The following is a 25778-nucleotide window of genomic DNA, read 5'->3' as shown; positions in this document are numbered from 1 at the left end:
TTCATATTTTTATTTTTATTTTTTATTTATTTATTTATTTTTTTTAATTAAGCATTAATGTCATTTTTTTAGTTTCATCGGGGTATAAAACAAATTTTGTTTGCAAACTATATGAATCCGCGTATGAATATCTTTCATAGAAGAATGAAAAGAATTTTTCGACCAATCACATTTGAGTATTTACCATGAAAACAAAGAAAAATTAATTATATTACTTTGATACACAAATAAATATTTACACGTGCACAACTCACGCAAGTTATAAAAGATATGATTTAGTGATATTCCACTGTTTAGAGGGATAGTTCCGATGGTTGTATATTGGATGTATAAGGGGAACGCCTGTGGCCTGACTACACATACGTATAGTATTATCCTAAAACTGTAAACATTTTCGGATTAAAATTTAATATTGAACTAAATTGACACAAGGATTCTGTTGGTTAAACCTTACCCAGTGTATGCTGGAGCGAGGTTTGATATATATAATGCTACCCGATTATTTACTAATTCGTAAAACGTTGCTAGCCAGAAAACAACCTGTGCTTTTGAAGCATTTCAGTTATGGAGTCGTTGTTATGATATTTGTTGCCTAGCGACACTAAACTATTGTACTGTGTTTGAATTGTTATGTATTACCTGATTGGTTGGTTCTACCAGTACGTATAGGTAATTGATACCGATATAACAATATTGTAACGTCACAAAGAATTAAAATATATAATACATTACGTCGCACGGTTGTCTCTGCAGAGAAAGGTAACCGTCCTAGTAAAATAATCGACAGTGTCATATAGAAATTAATCTAAAATAATTCACTTATATTCTAAAAAACCTCAGTAATATTATCAATAAAATCTTACACTCCTGGCTACGTAACATGGAACTTATCAATATGTTAGATAGTTCCTCGCCAGGTAAACAGTTTAGATATTTCAAATATAGAGTCGCTCAAGCAAAACTGAAAAAGAATAGAAATCATTATTATATATATGGGTCACGGGCCGGTAAGCACTATTCATCTGGTGGTACAATATTAATGTACACCTGGTCAACGACCTTATACATTTGTGTTAATACTGGTACATGTAGGTCAGGAATGTGACTCCGATTATTTAAGATATACAGAAGTAAAATAAGTATGTCAAAGAAGATTTAATATCATGCTCTCCACCCAATATACATATATGGCCGTTGTACCGAATAGGTAAAGAATGGATTGGTACGAGTGTGAGAATAGGTTTTAAAAGATTATTGGGAAGTTGTGAGAAGGTAGAATTAACTCAATCAGAGAGGACGTGGAAAAGGAATAGGGGAGGTTGAGGGTAGTTGATTGCAAGGGAGGGGGTTATAAATATCGGATGTTGTGAAGAGGGGATGGAAGAGGTTGTGTGGAGGGGATGGAGGAGGTTGTGGGGAGGGGAAGGAGGAGGTTGTGGGGAGGGAATGAAGGAGGTTGTGTGGAGGGGATGAAGGATGTTGTGGGGAGGGGAAGGAGGAGGTTGTGGGGAGGGAATGAAGGAGGTTGTGGGGAGGGGATGGAGGAGGCTGTGGGAAGGGGATGGTGGAGGTCGTGGGAAGGGGATGAAGGAGGTTGTGTGGAGGGGATGGAGGAGGTTGTGGGGAGGGGAAGGAGGAGGTTGTGAGGGGGATGAAGGAGGTTGTGTGGAGGGGATGAAGGTGTGGGGAGGGGGAGGAGGAGGTTGTGGGGAGGGAATGAAGGAGGTTATTGGGAGGGGAAGGAGGAGGTTGTGGGGAGGGGAAGGAGGAGGTTGTGAGGGGGATGAAGGAGGTTGTGTGGAGGGGATGAAGGAGGTTGTGGGGAGGGGAAGGAGGAGGTTGTGGGGAGGGAATGAAGGAGGTTGTGGGGAGGGGATGGAGGAGGTTGTGGAGAGGGGATGAAGGAGGTTGTGGAGAGGGAATGAAGGAGGTTGTGGAGAGGGAATGAAGGAGGTTGTGGGGAGGGGAAGGAGGAGGTTGTGGGGAGGGGATGGAGGAGGGTTGTGGGGAGGGGAAGGAGGAGGTTGTGAGGGGGATGAAGGAGGTTGTGTGGAGGGGATGAAGGAGGTTGTGGGGAGGGGAAGGAGGAGGTTGTGGGGAGGGAATGAAGGAGGTTGTGGGGAGGGGATGGAGGAGGTTGTGGAGAGGGGATGAAGGAGGTTGTGGAGAGGGAATGAAGGAGGTTGTGGGGAGGGGAAGGAGGAGGTTGTGGGGAGGGGATGGAGGAGGTTGTGGGGAGGGGAAGGATAGGTTGTGTGGAGGGGATGAAGGAGGTTTTGTGAAGTGGATGAAGGGGGTTGTGGGGTGGGGAAGGATAGGTTGTGGGAAGGGGATGAAGGAGGTTGTGTGGAGGGGATGAAGGAGGTTGTGGGGAGGGGAAGGAGGAGGTTGTGGGGAGGGAATGAAGGAGGTTGTGGGGAGGGGATGGAGGAGGTTGTGTGGAGAGGAAGAAGGAGGTTGTGGGGAGGGGATGAAGGAGGTTGTGTGGAGGGGATGGAGGAGGTAGTGGGGAGGGGATGGATAGGTTGTGTGGAGGGGATGAAGGAGGTTGTGGGGAGGGGATGAAGGAGGTTGTGGGGAGGGGAAGAAGGAGGTTGTGGGGAGGGGAAGGAGGAGGTTGTGGGGAGGGAATGAAGGAGGTTGTGGGGAGGGGATGGAGGAGGTTGTGGGGAGGGGAAGGAGGAGGTTGTGGGGAGGGAATGAAGGAGGTTGTGGGGAGGGGATGGAGGAGGGTAGTGGGGAGGGGATGGATAGGTTGTGTGGAGGGGATGAAGGAGGTTGTGTGGAGGGGAAGGATAGGTTGTGGGAGGGGATGAAGGAGGTTGTGTGGAGGGGATGAAGAAGGTTGTGGGGAGGTGAAGGAGGAGGTTGTGGGGAGGGGATGGAGGAGGTTGTGGGGAGGGGATGAAGGAGATTGTGGGGAGGGGAAGGAGGAGGTTGTGAGGGGGGATGAAGGAGGTTGTGTGGAGGGGATGAAGGAGGTTGTGGGGAGGGGATGAAGGAGGTTGTAGGGAGGGGAAGGATGAGGTTGTGGGGAGGGGAAGGAGGAAGTTGTGGGGAGGGGATGGTGGAGGTTGTGGGGAGGGGAAGGAGGAAGTTGTGGGGAGGGGATGGTGGAGGTTGTGGGGAGGGGATGGATGAGGTTGTGGGGAGGGGATCTTGGAGGTTGTAGGCAGGGGAAGGAGGAGGTTGCTGGGAGGGGATGAAGGAGGTTGCTGGGAGGGGATGAAGGAGGTTGTGAGGAGGGGAAGGAGGAGGTTGTGAGGAGGGGATGGTGGAGGTTGTGGGTAGGGGATGAAAGAGGGTTGTCGGGAAAGAATGAAGGAGGTAGTTTGCGAAGATTATATTATGGATGATGTCGAGAGAGGATTGTGGACATTATGAGTAGGGGATTGGTGAGGTTGTTAGCAGTGGATTGGTGAGGTTGTTAGCAGTGGAATGTGGAGGTCGTTAGGAGTGGATTGGTGAGGTTGTTAGGAGTGGAATGTGGAGTAAGTATGGGATCGAGAAAGTTGTGGGAAGTTGATTGGGATTGTGAGGGGGTGGGGGATTTCGGAGGTTGTGATGATGGATCAATGTAGATAATTTGTACCAATTCAGGGACCGTCAAACGGAGACATCCAAACAGACCTTGTACCGAGTGACTCAACGCAGGATCCAATCTTTCCTCCTCAACTCAGGGTGAGTTTTACCTCATTATTTCTCGGTTAACTTAAATTTTACAAATTCGCAAATAAATATTATCTCTTTTAAAGATGATACGACTAAAAACCAACATATTGTAGAATTATTCCTAAGGTACCTTTTTTTTGCCAGACGAGCAAGTATGACGACCAGACCCTGTACTATAAAGGTGAACGGTCAGTATGGTATCGGCCGACCTCGCTTGACCAGCTACTCGAACTCAAGGACCGCCACCCAACAGCACGACTCGTCGTCGGTAACACGGAAGTCGGTACGTGTAATGATTGGTGTGTAAATCAATTACGTGTGGCAGACACTTTATAGAAGTGATTGGTGTTCATGTGAGGTCTGATATAACTTGCTTCGCAACTGTTGTAAAATATATTAAGGGTACATTGTACCTCAGAAAAAAACATCACTCCCCCACAGTTACGTTATCTGCGGATCGATTCTTCTGCTAGTACGGAGTGGATTAGGGAGGTTGTTAGGAGTGGATTGAGAGGTTGTTAGGGGTGGATTGGGAGGTTGTTAGGGGTGGATTGGGAGGTTGTTAGGAGTGGATTGGGGAGGTTGTTAGGAGTGGATTAGGGAGGTTGTTAGGAGTGGATTGGGAGGTTGTTAGGAGTGGATTGGGAAGTTGTTAGGAGTGGATTGGGGAGGTTGTTAGGAGTGGATTGGGAGGTTGTTAGATGAGGATTGGGAGGTTGTTAGGAGTGGATTGGGGAGGTTATTAGGAGTGGATTGGGAGGTTGTTAGGAGTGGATTCGGAGGTTGTTAGGAGTGGATTGGGAGGTTGTTAGATGATGATTGGGTAGGTTGTTAGGAGTGGATTGGGGAGGTTATTAGGAGTGGAATAGGGAGGTTGTTAGGTGAGGATTGGGAGGTTATTAGGAGTGGATTGGGGAGGTTATTAGGAGTGGATTGGGGAGGTTATTAGGAGTGGATTGGGAGGTTGTTAGGAGTGGATTGGGAGGTTGTTAGGTGAGGATTGGGAGGTTGCTAGGGGTGGATTGGGAGGTTGTTAGGAGTGGATTGGGAGGTTGTTAGGAGTAGATTGGGGAGGTTATTAGGAGTGGATTGGGAGGTTGTTAGGAGTGGATTGGGAGGTTGTTAGGAGTAGATTGGGAGGTGGTTAGGAGTGGATTGAGAGGTTGTTAGGAGTGAATTGGGAGGTTGTTAGGAGTGAATTGGGAGGTTGTTAGGAGTGGATTGGGAGGTTATTAGGAGTGGATTGGGGAGGTTATTAGGAGTGGATTGGGAGGTTGTTAGGAGTGGATTGGGAGGTTGTTAGGAGTAGATTGGGAGGTTGTTAGGAGTGGATTGGGAGATTGTTAGGAGTGGATTGGGAGGTTGTTAGGAGTGGATTGGGGAGGTTATTAGGAGTAGATTGGGAGGTTGTTAGGAGTGGATTGGGAGGTTGTTAGGAGTGGATTGAGAGGTTGTTAGGAGTGGATTGGGAGGTTGTTAGGTGAGGATTGGGAGGTTGTTAGGAGTGGATTGGGAGGTTGTTAGGAGTGGATTGGGAGGTTGTTAGGAGTGGATTGAGAGGTTGTTAGGAGTGGATTTGCAAGTTGTTAGGAGTGGAATAGGGAGGTTGTTACATGTAGGAGTGGATTGGGGAGGTGGTTATTGGGAGTGGAATGGAAAGGTTGTTAGGAGTGGATTGGAGAGGTTATGGGGAGGGTATGGAGTTAAATCGTTCTCTCTAAACGAGCAGTACGTGTATATTGAAAAAGGGTTACAACAATAAATAAATATATAAAGTTTTGCATAATTTTCTGCGTCACATGCAATTCGATAGATATTGACGACACATTGTTTTATTGTGTTTTGGTCAATATGGCAGATTTTGAGGTAAACTTCTCTCGGTTAGATTGTCCATATAAATAACAGATTTTGTAGCTTAGAGTGCACTAGTATCTTCTGCCATTGTAAGATCCTGTGTAAAGTGAAATTGATATTAATATGGCATTTGTCAAATGTTATCATATTTTGTAAAATTTATATTTATAACGTCTTTCCAATATATTTTTACAGAATTTCGGCAGAAAAATTTATGATAACAGACTAATTCTGTTCTATTTTCAATTGACCTTTATTGAAATTTCAGGCGTTGAGATAAAACTGAAGAGCATGCACTACCCAGTAATGATTTCTCCAAGTCATATACCGGAACTACAGAGTGTGGTCACGGACGCCGAGGGCATCACATTAGGAGCCTCCGTCACCCTCAGCCAGCTTGACGAAAACCTTCGTGCTGCTATTGACACCATGCCTGGTCATTAACTGTTTTCTGATACTATATATTTGTATTACTCGACTTGATTATTATAAATCATACCTCAATATACTATACCATAGACGAATTGTCAGAATAATGCCCGTCCATTTTAAACTGGCATTGTTTGCAAGGTTAAAGGTCATAATCACTGTATCTGTTGCCAGGTCAAAGATCAACATCCTGTTGATCGAAGTTCATTCTTTCTGATTTATGTCGTTAATAGAATTTCAATTTCCAAAAAAGCCAAATTCTCCTGAATATTTCTATAATATTGCATCTGGTTCATTACTGACCTCCGCAAATATATGGACTTACTCACTGAATCTGTGTTTTATTTTATCGCATGAGTGATGAGTTGGGTGCATGGCTATTTCCTTCATAATATTAAGTATCATAAATTACTTTTATTTTCGGAAGCTCCAATTCTATGAAGAAAATCGTTATCATTTTGAGGGAAAGTGTATCAACTCCTTCGGTGTTCAAATATTTTTGATAATTTTATACGTGCATCAACATTTTAAGAATTCATGAAGTAAGGGCGATTGGGTAATTGTTACCATTCCTGGTACAATAGTTCAGCTATTGACGTCTGACACATATTTGCCTAAATGCTTATTTTTGACGTCAAATACATTTCTTTGTTTGTTTTATTTGTACAGAACAAAAGACAGGTATATTCCGAGCTATTGTTGAAATGTTACGTTGGTTTGCTGGTCACCAAATAAGGAACGTGGCTGTAAGTATCACAAAGTCATCTTCTAAAGAACAAAAATTCTACTAAAACGTCTATTTGTTTTGTGTACTTATGCTCTTATTCACTGACATAATGCCTTTTTAACAACGTTTAATTAATACAACGAACACATAATTTATTTGGGTGGAGTGTAAGTGTAACTGTTGATGTATAAAGTGTGATTGTTTTTTTCGTTTTTTTGTTGTTTTTTTTTTTTTTTTTACTCATGTATTTTGTATATGTCATATATTGTAAACAAAATTTGGAAAAAAAAAATAAAAAATAGATTTTTTTAAAAATCTGTTAAGCTGAGATAAAGGCGTGCTCTCCTTTCGATATGTAACTCTAGTAGACAATTATTGACATTTCCTATTTTAACAAAGTAATGGTTAATATATTAGATAAAAAAAAATAACCTGATCTAATACATGCATATAATATGTCGTCCTGTCCACTTTTAATATTGTATCCACACGTGTTCCAGGCTATTGGTGGGAACATCATGACCGCCAGTCCAATCTCGGACCTCAACCCTCTCTTCATGGCGGCTGGCGTCAAATTACAATTCGTATCAAAAGGTAAATACTGATAAATGTGTCTAAAGGTTCACAATTGTTCAATTACATTTAAATGTATCTGTTTTTATGATTAATCATTCAACCAGATTTCTTTCATTTCTTTATATCCGTATTTACAATCATGAAAATAATAACTATCCACAAATGTCATCCTAAGATGGCATTACAACACAGCCGAGTGTCAGGGAGTAAAGGACACAAGAAATATATACCTAAGTGTCAGAAAGGTAAAGACCACTATGAATATGTATATTTGGATATTGCATTTTTTTTAATGCAATTTTTTTTTTTTTAAATGTATTTTTAATTTATTTTTTATTTTATTTTATTTTATTTTTTATTTATTTATTTATTTATTTATTTTTTAATTAAGGTGGTAAAAAACGAACGATACCCATGGATGAACATTTCTTCGTCGGATACCGAAAAACTGCAGCTCATTCGAATGAAGTTCTGGTGTCATTGACAATACCTTACACGCAACAGGTGAGATAGAATTTGTGTTTGAATGTAAAATAAATGAAGTTTCACTGATATTTTTTATGATAATAAATTTAACTTCATAAATAGCGAGGGTCGACAGGTATATTAAAGGCTCTGGGTTTATATTATTCTCGCCCACGAAGAAATGATTTTCTTTACCACATGATACTCATGGTCAATAGTATCTTTCTTCGGTTGATAAATCAAGGTATTAACCAAAAAGAAAGGCTACATAGAAACTGTACCCATGACAAAAATATGTATGGTATATTGATAGTGAAACAGTAAAAAATTCTCAGAATTTAACAAGAAGCTTAATCATTAATTATAAAGATGTTGTATTGAAATTAATATTTACTTTCTTCTTCGTCTTTGTAATTGTTTTATCGAATGTAAATTGTATTATTAATATCCCAAATACCTTCTTTTGTTAAATTCCGCATTCATACTTTAGAAAGTGAAATTTAAAAAAAAAATGGTGTTGACTTTGAAGTCAATAATCGTATTTAATAAACCGACACGTGATCCACTTCTGACTATTTGTAGACAGAAAAGAGTTAACGTACATAAAAGAATATCTATGTATGTATATCTTATATTCTATTTTAAGAATCTCTCCACAGTTGAACATGCGACTTTGGTTACATGAATAAATCGGTGAACATAATGCATAAAGAATGTTGCCTTCTCCTATTACAGACCCCTTTAGAATCGTCAGTAAAACGTGAGACATAATTCATTATTCCCAGACCAGTTAAGTTACCACAGCATGTATATATTTTAATTCTGTTACCATACTTTACATAAAATGCTACTTGTTTGGTTCGTTAAATTTTTTCAAGAAAGGCCGGAAAATCAGTAAAAAATATTTTATTTTCTTATATCAAACTGTCATGTTTTATGCTATGAATACCAGATAATTGCTTCTACTATAGGAACAATCAAACGTGTATATTGTTTTTCGGTTTTTGTTTGTTTTTGGTTGTCTTTTTTGGGGGGGAGGGGGGTATTACTGTCCACAATTAATTAATGAAATTACTTTTTCTTCATTAATGTTAAAATGGTTAGGCGTGTCCAAACTAATAGATACTGAAAATACTCAATTCATAGAACTGTATATGGCAATTAATGGTATCATTCTTTTAGGTGATATAAGTAATATCTGTATAAAGTTATATATAGTATATCTGTATATAATTATATATGTTAAATCTGTATAAAGTTATATATAGTATATCTGTATATAATTATATATGTTAAATCTGTATAAAGTTATATATAGTATATCTGTATATAATTATATATGTTAAATCTGTATAAAGTTATATATAACATAGCTGTATATAATTATAAATGTTATATCTGAATATAATTATATATGTTATATCTGTATATAATTATATATGTTATATCTGTATATAATTATATATGTTATATCTGTATAAAATTATATATGTTATATCTGTATATAATTATATATGTTATATCTGTATATAATTATAAATGTTATATCTGTATATAGTTATATATGGTATATCTGTATATAATTATATATGTTATATCTGTATATAATTATAAATGTTATATCTGTATATAGTTATATATAGTATATCTGTATATAGTTATATATGGTATATCTGTATATAATTATATATGTTAAATCTGTATATAGTTATATATGGTATATCTGTATATAATTATATATGTTAAATCTGTATATGGTTATATATGGTATAGCTGTATATAGTTATATAGTTATATATGGTATATCTGTATATAGTTATATATGTTATATCTGTATATAGTTACAATGTTATATCTATATATAATTATTTATGTTATATATGGTAGAGCTTTGATACAGATACACAAGGCAATTTTGTTTGTAAGACGAGTCGGACGATGTAATTTTACCATGACGCCATTTTACCTGAATAAATCTACAATACTGAACTTAACCCGTCAAGTTTTTAACACAGGTGTGTTTATTCATACAATCGTCAGAAGTTACATTGGAGCTAGCAACGCGGTTATCGTGATGTTTGCTCTGATCTTGAAAGTCCTTGAATTTTTATAATCAAGTGCGGTACATATTTTCTAATATTTACGATGTCCAGCCATAAATTTTATCTGAAATATCCTTGTGGAGGGTAAACATTTCTGAGATTGTATGTTTCTAGTCCTGTAGACTGGGAGGGGGTAAGAGATGGGGTCCAAACAGGGATTTTAAATTTAGATAAGAATACTTTGCTTTAAAACGCTTCTTATCCTAATCAACTAAGTTGATTTAACCAATTTTCTAATACTTTAACCTAAAGGTAAGTCTGATTCAGACCACACAGGGGTTTGTTTAGGGAGAATTCACTTGCGAGGAAAGTGAGGTTTTGTTCAACACTTTTACCATTCCAGAACACCTGATGTTGATTTCCTTGTATTTTTAAAAACAAAAAGATAAGCTCAAGCTGGTAATTCTTATAATGTCCCGAAACATTATTTCTATTTCTTCCACTTTTTCCCTCGACGAGGTTTGCAATATGTTTTTCGAAAAAATGAAGGTCGGGATTCAGACAAACAGGGGTACATGTCAAATGAACAAAGATTTTCATCCTAATTTTTGTTTAAAGATAAATGTCGTTGATGGTAGATTAGAAATTCTACCATGTTTCCTATGTAACGCCAGTTTTGATTGGTTTAAAACCATGTATTATTTTCCAATAACCCACGCTCGTGGCAATAATACACGGTAGTGAGTCACGGCTGTTACAATTTTATATATCTAATATTCACACATTTTACAAAAGGTTACCATAGCCGAGTGGGCTAATGGCTCCGTCTTCCAATAATTTTTTATCACGATGCGAGTTCGAATCCTAGGGAGGCCCCCCCCCCCTTTATTTTTTTTATTTTTTTATTTTTTTATCCTTTTTTTTCAAAATCAATGCCATATGATAGATGCTCTTGATCGTAGTACTGTATTGCCTGTATATTTCATCAACAAATAATGCAATACTCCAGAAATAAATTACAAGGTTTTCTCGGGGTTTCTTTGCTTTTTTTCTATTAGAAAGAGGTCGATCTCAGAACTAAACAGTACATGGTAGAATAGAAATAATCAACTTTGACTCGTGTATTGTTGCAGGATATACAACTCGGACTCGGATATTTTGCAATATTAATTAATAACTCAGGCCTGCGGCCTTCGTTATTAATTTAATTGCAAGATATCCTCGTCCTCGTTGTATATCCTGCAATAATACACGAATCATCGTTAATTATTTCTTAAATATGGCTGGCAATGGTGTTGATTTATATTGCAGAATGAATACTTCTATGGCTACAAGCAGGCGTACAGGAGAGAAGATGATATTGCCATCGTTAACGCTGGAATCCGTGTACTACTAGAGGGCAGCACTGTCAAAGAAATGAGTATGGCGTTTGGTGGAATGGCGCCCACCACCGTGATGCCGGTCAAGGCTATGAAACAGGCAGTTGGCCGGTAAAGGAAAACTCACTACAGCGTGTCTAATCTCACTTTTACGGGCTCACGGTTGTAAAGGTCATAACTAGAGGTCAAACACCAACTCGTTGTTGTGAACACTTAGCTGGAATCTGGGAGGTCCATTTGATTGCCATTGGTCAACAGCTTATTATTGTAGTGAAACTTTCCTGAATTAGGGTTGTCAAGGTCATAGCCAGGGATCATCAATCAAGTCAATGACGTGTACATTTTTCTAAACTTAGGCATGTCAGTGTCACTGCTTAGGTTGGAATGCAACTAATTGTAGCGTAGTTGGTCACGTGTTGGGTTGTCAATTTCAGAGAATGTGGTCGTCACTCGATCCATTGCAGTGTTCACTTGTATGGACAAGGGGGTTCTCAAAGTCACAGCTAGGGGTCAACGATCATCACATTGCTGTGTATGGTTGTCGGGGTCAGGGAAGGCAATGTCATAATTGGGGGTCAACTGTCAATAATTGCAGTTTGCATTTGTCTGAACTGCATGATGTCAAGGACATAACTTGATATCAACATTCAACTCATTGTAGTGAACACGTGTCTGACACGGGATTATCTAGGTCATAGCGATGGGTTCAACTGACAACTCATTGCAGCATAAACTTGGGTCTGGACTCAATGATGTGAAGGTCATAGATACATGTATTGGCCAACATGCAATTCATTTCAGTATACACTTGTGCTTAAACTCTATGATGCAAATGCCGAATGTATCCAACAGACACTTCTTCGCAGCGCACACATACTGATGCCAAATCGATAGCTATTGTACAAGTCACGCTGTTATTTGATTGACAGCATATTAATTGCCTCTGACTTTTTATTTTAGGGAGTGGAATGATGACCTTGTCAGTGACATGACCAAACTTTTGGTGGACGATCTTCCTCTGCCAGCTGGCTCACCAGGTGGTATGACAGAGTACCGCAGTACACTTACCGTTAGCTTCTTCTTCAAGTTTTATCTCACTGTCCAGCTCAGCCTCAACAAACAGGTACATATTTCTTGGAAAGTAACCGAACTTACCTTGATGACATCATCAATATTACAGCTTTTGTTATATCCAGATTAATGCATTAATGTGTAACCCCTCTGTTTTTATTTTTGCTTATTTGTTTGGTTACTTTCGGTGGTATTAATTAATTTTCCCAAACATGTCAATTAAATGAATGTATATATATCAAACTCTTCAAACATTACACGACACCATGGACCTTTTTGCATCCTTGCAAATAGGTCATTGTCAGATTTGAAAAACACGAAATTAAATTGACTTTGAGTACATGTAATATGCAAAATCATAGTAATTGAATACCTAGAAACTACCTTCCAGGTATGAGTCTAGGTTAAAATGGCTTAGCAGTTAGCATTGAAAACCTAAGAAAAATCTTTGATAAATATCATATTATATCATATACAAGTGGCATTTTTTTATGACTAAATGTCACAAATTGTAACTTAACCATGTGTCACACCATACCCTATACCAAGCTGTCACCTGGATTAAATACCTTATCATTAATGTTTTTCTACGATTGTAACATGTTAGAGGATATCAAACATAAAATAAAAACATTGGTACAATGACATCTGGCTCTTATGATCTCATTGTAACGTACTTTTTTTTAAAAGACTAAATAAGGGTTTGAGTATGTTTTTGTTAATTCGAAGAAATGAAGCTATCAAATTTTAAGGTCTTGGCGCAAAACATCGAGAACTCATGAAACGCGTTCTCATTGGGTCATGCTTTTTGGGTCATGCTTTAGTTATATTATTGGAACTACAGGAAGTTCCATAGTACTCAACTGAATGATCTCAACCTTGAAAGTATTTAATTTTTTTTAACGCAAAAAAAAAATAATATGACGTCATTCCGATTGGATCCTGTTTGACGTAACACTCTGTTTGTTGTTGTTGTCGTTGTCGTTGTTGTTGTTGTTGTTTTGTTGTCGTTGTTGTTGTTGTTGTTTTGTTGTCGTTGTCGTTGTTGTTGTTTTGTTGTTGTTGTATTCGTTTTCATTTTGTTTTTCACCCTTTATGCACGGTCTCTACTGTTACAGCAATTATGATACAACTTTAAAAGCACAAATATTATTATCACTAACAAATCTTCGTTTCAGAACCTGACCAATGGAAACAAAGTTCCGTCATCCTATCGCAGTGCCACAGCTCTGTTCCAAAAACAGTCCATCAACAGTACACAGGTATTTGAAGAAGTAGCCCCGGACCAGCCTGTTGACGATCCACTGGGGCGCCCCCTTAACCACCTATCTGCCGCCAAACAGGCGACAGGGGAGGCTACTTATGTTGATGACATTCCACCATACAAAGGTACCCGTTTATGTAAACTACACCATCGAGCGAGTATATTAGCTATTTCTGTGTTGAAATAAGAGAACTGTTTTGTTAACGACTGTGTTACTGAACTTTGACATGGAAATATGAGGATGCGTGCTACCCTACTGTGACTCGGGCACTAGGGATGCAAACATATACACTTCCTTGACATGGATAGCTAATCATGCGTGCTGTCTTTCTGTGACATGAACACTTAAGGACATATGTCACCCTACTGTGATTAAGACACTTCAGTAATAATGCTACCCTACAGGAACACGGAAATGTATGCTACCCAAATGTTAAATGGACACGTAAATATGTATGCTACCCTACTGTTACACAGACACTTAAGGATGTATGCTACCCTACTATTACACATACACTTAAGGTTGTATCCTACCCTACTGTTACATAGACACTTAAGGACGTATGCTACCTTACTGTTACACAGACACTTAAGGGTGTATGCTACCCTACTGTTATATAGACACTTAAGGACGTATGCTACCTTACTGTTACAGGCACTTAAGGGTGTATGCTACCCTACTGTTACACAGACACTTAAGGGTGTATGCTACCCTACTGTTACATAGACACTTGAGGATGTATGCTACCCTACTATTACATAGACACTTAAGGGTGTATGCTCCCCTACTATTACACAGACACTTAAGGATGCATGCTACCCTACTGTTACACAGACACTTAAAGGTGTATGCTGCCCTACTGTTACACAGACACTTAAGGACGTATGCTACCTTACTGTTACAGACACTTAAGGGTGTATGCTACCCTACTGTTACACAGACACTTAAGGGTGTATGCTACCCTACCGTTACACAGACACTTAAGGGTGTTGCTACCCTACTTTTACATAGACACTTAAGGATGTATGCTACCCTACTATTACATAGACACTTAAGGGTGTATGCTCCCCTACTATTACACAGACACTTAAGGGTGTATGCTACCCTACTGTTACACAGGCATTTAAGGATACATGCTACCCTACTGTTACACAGACACTTAAGGACGTATGCTAGCCTACTGTTATACTGACACTTAAGGGTGTATACTACCCTGCTGTTACACAGACACTTAAGGACGTATGCTACTCTACTGTGACATAGACACTTAAGGACGTATGTTACCCTACTGCGACATAGAGACTTAAGGGTGTATGCTAGCCTACTGTGACATAGACACTTAAGGACGTATGTTACCCTACTGTGACACAGACACTTAAGGACGTATGTTACCCTACTGTTACACATACACTTAAGGGTGTTTGCTACCCTACTGTTACACATACACTTAAGGGTGTATGCTAGCCTACTGTTACACATACACTTAAGGGTGTATGCTAGCCTACTGTTACACATACACTTAAGGGTGTATGCTAGCCTACTGTTATACTGACACTTAAGGACGTATGCTACTCTACTTTTACATAGACACTTAAGGACGTATGCTACTCTACTGTGACATAGACACTTAAGGACGTATGTTACCCTACTGTGACACAGACACTTAAGGACGTATGTTACCCTACTGTTACACATACACTTAAGGGTGTTTGCTACCCTACTGTGACATAGACACTTAAGGACGTATTCTACCCTACTGTTACACAGACACTTAAGGGTGTTGCTACCCTACTGTTACATAGACACTTAAGGACGTATGCTACCCTGCTGTTATACTGACACTTAAGGATGTATGCTACCCTACTATTACACAGACACTTAAGGGTGTATGCTACCCTACTGTTACACAGACACTTAAGGACGTATGCTACCCTACTGTTACACAGACACTTAAGGGTGTATGCTACCCTACTGTTACACAGACACTTAAGGACGTATGCTACCCTACTGTTATACTGACACTTAAGGGTGTATGCTACCCGACTGTGACATAGACACTTAAGGACGTATGTTACCCTACTGCGACATAGACACTTAAGGGTGTATGCTACCCTACTGTTACACGGACACTTAAGGACGTATGTTACCCTACTGTGACACAGACACTTAAGGGTGTATGCTACCCTACTGTTACACAGACACTTAAGGGTGTATGCTATCCTACTGTTACACAGATACTTAAGGACGTATGCTACCCTACTGTTACACAGACACTTAAGGACGTATGTTACCCTACTGTTACACAGACACTTAAAGATGTATGCTACCCTACTGTGACATAGACACTTAAGGGTGTATGCTACCCTACTGTTACACAGACACTTAGGGGTGTATGCTACCCTACTGTTATACAGACACCTAAGGACGTATGCTACCCTATATAGCTACTGTAACACAGACACTTAAGGACGTATGCTTCCCTATATAGCTACTGTTACACAGACACTTAAGGGTGTATGCTACCCTACTGTGACATAGACACTTAAGGGTGTATGCTACCCTACTGTTACACAGACACTTAAGGGTGTATGCTACCCTACTGTTACACAGACACTTAAGGACGTATGCTACCCTACTGTAACACAGACACTTAAGGACGTATGCTACCCTACTGTAACACAAACACTTAAGGACGTATGCTACCCTACTGTTACACAGACACTTAAGGACGTATACTACCCTATATAGCTACTGTTACACAGATGCTACCCTACTGTTACACAGACACTTAAGGGTGTATGCTACCCTACTGTTATACAGACACTTAACGATGCATGCTACCCTATATAGCTACTGTTACACAGACACTTAAGGACGTATGCTTCCCTACTGTTACACAGACACATAAGGACGTATGCTACCCGACTGTGACACGGACATTAAAAGTGTACCCAGAATGATACTTGATATCACTTGATACTTGATAAGAGAAGTTATCGAAAACTGCACCTAAAACTGTCTTCGCTGACCCGAGATATAATCTGTCTTTATATAGCCAAGCATTGGGGCTGTTCTTCGCTTATAGATATATAGCTGTGACATCACAATTGACCAGCCATTTCCCGAATATCAATCCATCATTATATATAAAATGTTGATACAGCAACCAATCTCCTCAGTACAACATATACTTCAATGTCAAATGTTAAAATACAGTGACATCGCACTGTATTACACGGTGATATTTGATAGCCTGCTTCATCTGTCTCATTTGCGTATATGACGTCACTGTTAGATAAGTGACTATCTAGGACGAATGACATTCGCATACAGGTATACATTCCACGAAATCGCACATATCTCGAAAACGATACAATATTGTCACATAATTCTTTTCACTGTACTTTATTTACAATTTTATCTAAAAATAAATTACCATAAACATAAAAATAATTCAAGGTACACTTTAAGGATGTATGCTACCCTACTATGGTACGACACTTCTGCATACTACCCTATTCTAACAGTAATTCTTAAGGGTATATACTACCCTTCTCTGACATGGAGACTTAAGGGTATATACTACCTTCTCTGACATGGAGACTTAAGGGTATATACTACCTTTCCCTGACACGGAGAGTTAAGGATGTATACTACCCTTCTCTGACATGGAGACTTAAGGGTATATACTACCTTTCCCTGACATGGAGAGTTAAGGGTGTATACTACCCTTCTCTGACATGGAGACTTAAGGGTATATACTACCTTCTCTGACATGGAGACTTAAGGGTATATACTACCTTTCCCTGACACGGAGAGTTAAGGATGTATACTACCCTTCTCTGACATGGAGACTTAAGGGTATATACTACCTTTCCCTGACATGGAGAGTTAAGGGTGTATACTACCCTTCTCTGACATGGAGACTTAAGGGTATATGCCACCTTCTCTGACATGGAGACTTAAGGGTATATACTACCTTTCCCTGACACGGAGAGTTAAGGATGTATACTACCCTTCTCTGACATGGAGACTTAAGGGTATATACTACCTTCTCTGACATGGAGACTTAAGGGTATATACTACCTTCTCTGACATGGAGACTTAAGGGTATATACTACCTTTCCCTGACACGGAGAGTTAAGGGTGTATACTACCCTTCTCTCACATGGAGAGTTAAGGGTATACACTACCCTTCTCTGACATGGAGACTTAAGGGTGTATAATACCCTTCTCTGACATGGAGACTTAAGGGTGTATACTACCTATCTATGACATGGAGACTTAAGGCTGTATACTACCTTCTCTGACATGGATACTTAAGGGTGTATACTACCCTTCTTTGACACGGAGACTTAAGGGTGTATACTACCCTTCTTTGACACGGAGACTTAAGGGTGTATACTACGTTTCTCTGACACGGAGACTTAAGGATGTATACTACCTTTCTCTGACATAGAGACTTAAGGGTGTATACTACCTTTCTCTGACACGGAGACTTAAGGATGTATACTACCTTTCTCTGATATGGAGACTTAAGGATGTATACTACCTTTCCCTGACACGGAGACTTAAGGGTGTATACTACCTATCTCTGACACGGAGACTTAAGGGTGTATACTACCTTTTCCTGACATGGAGACTTAAGGGTATATACTACCTTTCCCTGACATGGAGACTTAAGGGTATATACTACCTTCTCTGACATGGAGACTTAAGGGTATATACTACCTTTCCCTGACATGGAGACTTAAGGATGTATACTACCTTCTCTGACATGGAGACTTAAGGGTATATACTACCTTTCCCTGACACGGAGACTTAAGGGTGTATACTACCTTTCCCTGACATGGAGACTTAAGGGTATATACTACCTTTCCCTGACACGGAGACTTAAGGGTGTATACTACCTATCTCTGACACGGAGACTTAAGGGTGTATACTACCTTTCCCTGACATGGAGACTTAAGGGTGTATACTACCTTCTCTGACACGGAGACTTAAGGGTGTATGCTACCTTTCCCTGACATGGAGACTTAAGGGTGTATACTACCTATCTCTGACATGGATACTTAAAATTGTATACTAGCCTTCTATGACATGAAGACTTAAGAATGGACACTGCCAATCTCTGACATTGAGGCTTAAGAATGTATGCTACCTATCTCTGACATGGAGACTTAAAGATATATGCTACCATTCCCTTAATAATAGGGAATACTATATTCATACTTAAGGATGTATACTATTATACTCTGACATTAAGACTTAATTATATATACTGACATGGAGATTTGATAATGCATATTACCTAGGATATTTTCCTGTGACAAGAAAGTATTAGTTTGTATTGTGATATAAAGGTTATCATCTATAAGCTTCCTTAAATATTAACATTAATACTTAGTCCTAGAAATATTTCCCTATATGAAGACTTATTAATTTTACTCCGAATGATTCTTTTTGCCATTCCTTTAGATGAGCTGAACCTGGCATTCGTATTCAGTACCAAAGCCAATGCCAAACTTATAGAAGTAGATCCCAGTGTTTCCTTGACAATGCCAGGTGTTGTGGACTTCATTTCCTATAAGGATATTCCTGGACATAACATGTGGGGACCCATTGAACACGATGAAGAGTTTATGGCTTCAGAAAAGGTATTTTCTTCATATATTGGCTGAACGGTTTTGTCACTTAAAGTCATTTATAGCAGATATTAGGGTATTACGATTGGATTTATATTGGAAATATATGTATAAGTATATGTGAGTATAGGAAATTTGATTTGAAGTATTATATTGGTATATGTGAGTATAGTATATAACAGTATTATGATTAAAGTTGAAGTATAAGTCTATGTATGATATATGGGTATAGGGTATTGCGATTGGGTTTGAAGTATATATATATTGATATATGTGAGTGTATTATATTACGATGGGATTTGATATAAGTATATGTATAATATATGAGTTTTTTAGTTCCATTGGTTGGCTTTGAAAACCAAGTATGAAATAAAGAAAACATCATCATATGTATTCACATGAACGGTACACAAACGCCGATTAAGAAATGGAAACTACTTGCTGTTAAATGCGAAACATTGTCTATGGTTGCTAAACATTTTCATTATTACTATGAGACAATGAAAAACTCAATAACTTAGATGGAGAGCATCAGTTAGTTGGAGAGCATCAGTTAGTTGGATAGCATCAATTGAATTGTATACAACAAGAAAGATCTTTTTTAAAAAAGATAAACGGCATAGTTTTAATGCTGGTGGTAATAATGTAAAACTGCTGGTTAAATAAATATAAATTAACGAATTAATGCGTTTCAGCAATGATAACAAATCAGTTTGAATCATTTTTGGTGATAACAAGACTGAAGTTGAATCAGGAATATAATTTTATTAATGTGTCATTTGAAAGAAAAACATCCACTTATTCATCTTGCATTCAATCTCAACTTTGTTTCGTTTTAACTGCATATCTGCATTTTGCAATTACCGCTACATGGACCAATCAAATACTTCATCTTGACCAGTAACGCCACCTGCCGCGTCATATCCGGGGCCAAAAGAATATTATACGACTATGACGGAAAATATTTTACCAGACAGTTTTGCTACCTATACCTTTTGATGACATGTTTGATGACCACGATACCTCCATTTGTTACAGGTAGTGTGTATGGGACAGATAATTGGTGCCGTTATTGCAGACACACAGACACACGCCCAGAGGGCTGCCAAGGCTGTCGAAGTTAAATATGAAGAGTTTAAACCCATCATCACGATAAAAGTAGGTTGATATTAAACACTGAATGTCACAAACATTGAAACTAATATATCTATGTCCCTTTAATCACAAACTTTAGTCAACAACCGACAGAACTTGTATCCCTTTAAGGGCCGCAGTGGTCGTGTGGTTAAGGTGTCCCGACATTTTATCACTAGCCCTCCACCTCTGGTTTGCGAGTTCGAAACCTATGTGGGGCAGTTGCCAGGTACTGACCTTAGGTCGGTGGTGTTTCTCCGGGTGCTCCGGCTTTCCTCCACCTCCAAAACCTGGCACGTCCTTAAATGACCCTGGCTGTTAATAGGACGTTAAACAAAACCAAACCAAACCAATTTTTCCGTTAAATTCCATTCGGTCAATAAATGAAATATATTATAAAACATGCCCTTCAGGTTGTTAAATGTGAATGTGCCCGTGCTTTGGTAAATTACAGCCAGTGTATGATTTGAGCGTGACGTTTTGGTGATTACACTGTAACCTTCTCAAGACATTTGATATTTCAGTCGGATTGAACTTGAATTGGAAGTGAATGAAACTTCAGCTCCAGTTCCGACTTTTTGAGTGTTTCACCTTTTGGATACAATAAGAGTAGGGGCTAATATATTTTTCTATAAATACTGACCAGAAACAGACGTCTGTGTAATAACTAATACGTTTCCTTTGTCGAGAAGTATATACAAATGTATGTGTTACATGTATGTCCGAATATACCAGAAACCCAGTAGATGATAGAAAAGGGAGACAACTGAAGCACAATTCATATATTTTCAAACAGGAAGCCATTGCTGCAAATTCATACTATGGAGAACCAGGGGTGATTAAGAAAGGAAACCTGGGAGAAGGATTTAAAATGAGTGACCATATACTTGAGGGGGAGGTACACGTAGGAGGACAGGAACACTTCTATCTGGAGACAAATGCGGCTTTGGCTGTACCTAAACACGAAGATGGAGAAATCGAGATGTTTGTTTCTACACAGAACCCTGCTGAGACTCAGGTAAAGCATAAAATCCTACTGAGACTCAGGTAAAGCATAAAATCCTACTGGGACTCAGATAAAGCATAAAATCCTACTGAGACTCAGGTAAAGCATAAAACCCTGCTGAGACTCAGGTAAAGCATAAAATCCTACTGGGACTCAGGTAAAGCATAAAACCCTGCTGAGACTCAGGTAAAGCATAAAACCCTGCTGAGACTCAGGTAAAGCATAAAATCTTACTGAGACTCAGGTAAAGCATAAAATCCTACTGAGACTCAGGTAAAGCATAAAACCCTGCTGAGACTCAGGTAAAGCATAAAATCCTACTGAGACTCAGGTAAAGCATAAAATCCTACTGAGACTCAGGTAAAACATAAAATCCTACTGAGACTCAGGTAAAGCATAAAATCCTACTGAGACTCAGGTAAAACATAAAATCCTACTGAGACTCAGGTAAAGCATAAAATCCTACTGAGACTCAGGTAAAGCATAAAACCCTGCTGAGACTCAGGTAAAGCATAAAATCCTACTCAGACTCAGGTAAAGAATCCGATCCTGCTGAGACTTAGATAAAGCACCAAATCCTGTTGAGACGAAGATAGGTAAAAACAAATACCTGTTTCGACTCGGATATAAAGATAACCCTGCTGAGATTAAACACAACACCCTGTTGTGACTTTGGTAAAACTCAAAACCTGTTGTGACTTTGGTAAAACTCAAAACCTGTTGTGACTTTGGTAAAACTCAAAACCTGTTGTGACTTTGGTAAAACTCAAAACCTGTTGTGACTTTGGTAAAACTAAAAACCTGTTGTGACTTTGGTAAAACTCAAAACCTGCTGTGACTCTGGTCAAGCAAAGAACCCTGCTTAGGTTCAGATTAAACACAAAACCTGTTATGATTATGGTAAAAGACAAAAAAAAACATTATAATGGATTCATAATCAATAAACTGTGGATCAACTTTGATTATCACAAAATTAACAATATTCGGGAATAAAATGCATTTTGTTTGTTCATTCCGTTTAAAGTACTCTATGATTTTGGCTCACTAGCCATTATCTCTATTGTGACACCAGAATTCACTTTAAAATATTTGACAGAATTATCAAATATGATGACATCACTTAAGGTATTGATAATTTAAATACATATTGGTCTTTTTTGATTGTTAAACTTGTTTCGATGTATTGATTTCGTATCTGAAAATTGTTTACAGATGATGGTAGCTCAGGCTCTTGGTGTTGCCGAAAATAAGATTGTCATCCGTGTGAAAAGAATGGGTGAGAAATGAGTATCCAATTTAACAATCCAACAGTTATGATTTTTTTTTTTTTCAAAATTAAGTTCAAGTTATGTTGAATGTGCAGTTTAAAGTGTACCCTGAATGCTTTTGTTATGGTTGTTCATTGCTAGCTAACGTTGAAGTATGAAATGTCGTGAAGGAATTACGCGCTAATATTGTGTCGTTTTTGAAACTTGCGCGATTTTCTGGAACATAGTAGATAGTGACCTATCTAGCTGTGACGTCACAAAAGTGTAATATCCACCATAATGTATATAGACGAATGAGACAAACGTATTTGAAGCGCGAGATCGAATATCACCATGTATTAACTTATTTAATATTTACTCACGTGCTCGGTAGTTGAATCTAGACTTTCAGATTCCACATCGCATGCGCAATCTATACGTACTCCAGAAATGTATGTGAACCTTAAAATTCGTGCCTAAACTCATTTGACTAGTTCTTGAAAACCACAGGAGGCGGGTTTGGAGGGAAGGAAACACGAAGTGTCATTTATAGTGTACCAGTCGCCTTAGCTGCAGCGAAGTAAGTAAAACCTTATTTTACCGACACCCGAGTTACACTAACTGACATCTACAATATACCAGAAAACCTGGCTACAATAAAGCAAATACACTTGACTTTATCATAACCTGAGTTTACCGACCACTGCCTTTACTGACATATACACTATACAGCAACCCTGGCTTCAATACACCAAGTACATTTGACTTTACCATATTCTTGGTTTGCCGACAATTGGCTTTACTGACGCACAACCTTAATGATAGCCTAGCTTTTTTGTCTGACATGACCTTATTTATTTTGGCCTTTATCAACATTTATTTAATTGACTTGACAATTTATCTTCATCGGGACATTAAATATGGTAACTGGCAATTTCACAAATATTAAGTGGAAGTTGCAGCATAGTCTGCAATCATAATGAATAATGGTAGGGTTCAAAATATACAGAATGTCATGGTCTTGACGTTCTGTTGAATATAAAAATTTGAAAATTGTGAAATTTATTTAATTATGAGGCTTTTGCAACTTCCCATCTAAATTTTATCATTTCTGTTTACATTTTTTAAAAGTCTTTTCAAATATTGGTACTGATTATTTTGTTTTCAGACCTCTTCGCCTTTTAGTTTTATTATATATTTTTTCCAGACTTGGTGTCCCTGTGAAATATTGCTGTATATTGTTTGAGAATTAGTCGCCCTGTGAAGCATCACTGTATATTGTTTCAGACTTGGTGTCCCTGTGAAATATCACTGTATATTGTTTCAGACTTGGCCGCCCCGTGAAATATCACTGTATATTGTTTCAGACTTGGCCGCCCCGTGAAATGTATGTTGGACAGAGACGAGGATATGATTTCTTCAGGCGGCAGACATCCCTTCTATGGCAAGTATAAGGTAAATCATCTGACAGACCATTATCACGTCCAATATTATACCACCATCATCTGACAGACCAGTATCACGTCCAATATCATACCACCATCATCTGACAGACCATTATCACGTCCAATATCATACCACCATCATCTGGCAGACCATTATCACCTCCAATATCATACCACCATCATCTGACAGACCATTATCACGTCCAATATCATACCACCATCATCTGACAGACCATTATTACGTCCAATATCATACCACCATCATCTGACAGACCATTATCACGTCCAATATCATACCACCATCATCTGACAGACCATTATTACGTCCAATATCATACCACCATCATCTGACAGACCATTATCACGTCCAATATCATACCACCATCATCTGACAGACCATTATCACGTCCAATATCATACCACCATCATCTGACAGACCATTATCACGTCCAATATTATACCACCATCATCTGACAGACCATTATCACGTCCAATATTATACCATCAATATTTACTATTAGTCACAAGGCTATATGTCCACTCAACCATCGCATTATAAGTCTGCATGACAAAACGTCTGGATGTTTCTGTCACCCTTTTGACATATTGTGTATTTCCAAAGGTGTTGTCGGGGAAAACAAAAGAAGTTATTTGAACCTGTTATAATATTCCCAGTGGACCAGGGAAAATATGAAACATGAAACGTTTAGCATAGCAAAAGACAACCAATTTGAAACGTTTAGCTAACAAAAGACAATACAAAAATGAAACGCTTAGCATAACGAAAGACACAAAAAATGAAGCGTTTTGCATAGCAGAAAGCACTACTAAATGAAGCGTTTAGCTTAAGATATCACACTCTTTTTCGCCCTAGAATTCTATTTAATATTAGTATGAATATTTTCAATTTGAAACTACTTTAAAACACATTATATATTACTTCCGTGATTAATTCTCCCCTTTCCGATACGTTTTGGATACGGCCACTGATAATGCTACACCCCAAAAACTCTACCATAAGTTCGAGATAATAATGTTGTCATTAAGAAAGATTTCGTAATTTTAAATGATTGTATAGTCTTTTTCAAAACAAACTATATATGCTTTTATAAACATGTAATGCTCTCGATGTCCTGCCTAGGTTGGATTTACAAAAGATGGAAAGATTCTCGCACTTGAACTGGATATATACTCCAATGTCGGGTGCTCCCTCGACCTGTCCAGACCGGTGAGTAACCTTTTTTGTGATAATAGAAGGAATTTGTTGTCGTCCGATCTAAGTAATGTGGTGAAATGGTTGTGGATTCAATCTGAGTGATGGCAAGAAGTGCGGCGGTTTCTTAAATAGAGTTGTGTAAACTGGAATGGTGATCGTAAAGGGTATTAGTTATGTCTCCGTAGTAGTAGTATAGTAGTAGTAGTAGTAGTAGTAGTAGATAATATAAATAATTTTCTTACCTATCTACGTGACTGTTTTGGATGTTTTTGTCTGCATTTCAGGTCATTGAGAGAGCGATGTTCCATTCTGATGGATGTTATAACATACCAAACATCTGTGTAACGGGACGGTTATGTCGGACAAACATACCCTCAAACACTGCCTTCCGTGGCTTTGGTGGACCACAAGGCAATTTTCTGTCCGAAACCTATATGGCTGACATAGCAACTGCGCTTGAAATGTCCCCTACCAAGGTAAGATTATATATAGCAGAGGATATCTCCTTGTCTGTCTGTAAGTGTTTTTAGATTATATACTTTATACAGATTATCATGATATGGAGTTTTCGTACAAAATCACAGCAAAATGCCCTCCAATTGACC

At 38.6% G+C, this 25778-nt stretch overlaps 1 protein-coding gene across 1 annotated transcript in view; it reads left to right on the top strand.

Annotated features, from left to right (window-relative positions):
* The window catches only part of LOC117324561 (xanthine dehydrogenase/oxidase-like), a 53833-nt gene that overhangs the window by 15859 nt on the left and 12196 nt on the right, over positions 1-25778 (top strand). Inside the window, exons 8-24 of the mRNA XM_033880479.1 lie at positions 3601-3681; positions 3817-3955; positions 5795-5962; positions 6625-6701; positions 7183-7276; positions 7650-7762; positions 11077-11255; positions 12105-12267; positions 13394-13604; positions 18959-19137; positions 20164-20283; positions 21056-21277; positions 22478-22541; positions 23023-23092; positions 23880-23967; positions 25099-25185; positions 25458-25649. Of these exons, the coding sequence (XP_033736370.1) occupies positions 3601-3681; positions 3817-3955; positions 5795-5962; positions 6625-6701; positions 7183-7276; positions 7650-7762; positions 11077-11255; positions 12105-12267; positions 13394-13604; positions 18959-19137; positions 20164-20283; positions 21056-21277; positions 22478-22541; positions 23023-23092; positions 23880-23967; positions 25099-25185; positions 25458-25649 (2247 nt within the window). The remainder of the gene's footprint in view (positions 1-3600; positions 3682-3816; positions 3956-5794; positions 5963-6624; positions 6702-7182; positions 7277-7649; positions 7763-11076; positions 11256-12104; positions 12268-13393; positions 13605-18958; positions 19138-20163; positions 20284-21055; positions 21278-22477; positions 22542-23022; positions 23093-23879; positions 23968-25098; positions 25186-25457; positions 25650-25778) is intronic.

This window comes from Pecten maximus, chromosome 3 (genome assembly GCF_902652985.1).
Source record: "Pecten maximus chromosome 3, xPecMax1.1, whole genome shotgun sequence".
Taxonomy (NCBI): domain Eukaryota; kingdom Metazoa; phylum Mollusca; class Bivalvia; order Pectinida; family Pectinidae; genus Pecten; species Pecten maximus.
This window is presented reverse-complemented; position numbering and strand designations above follow the sequence as displayed.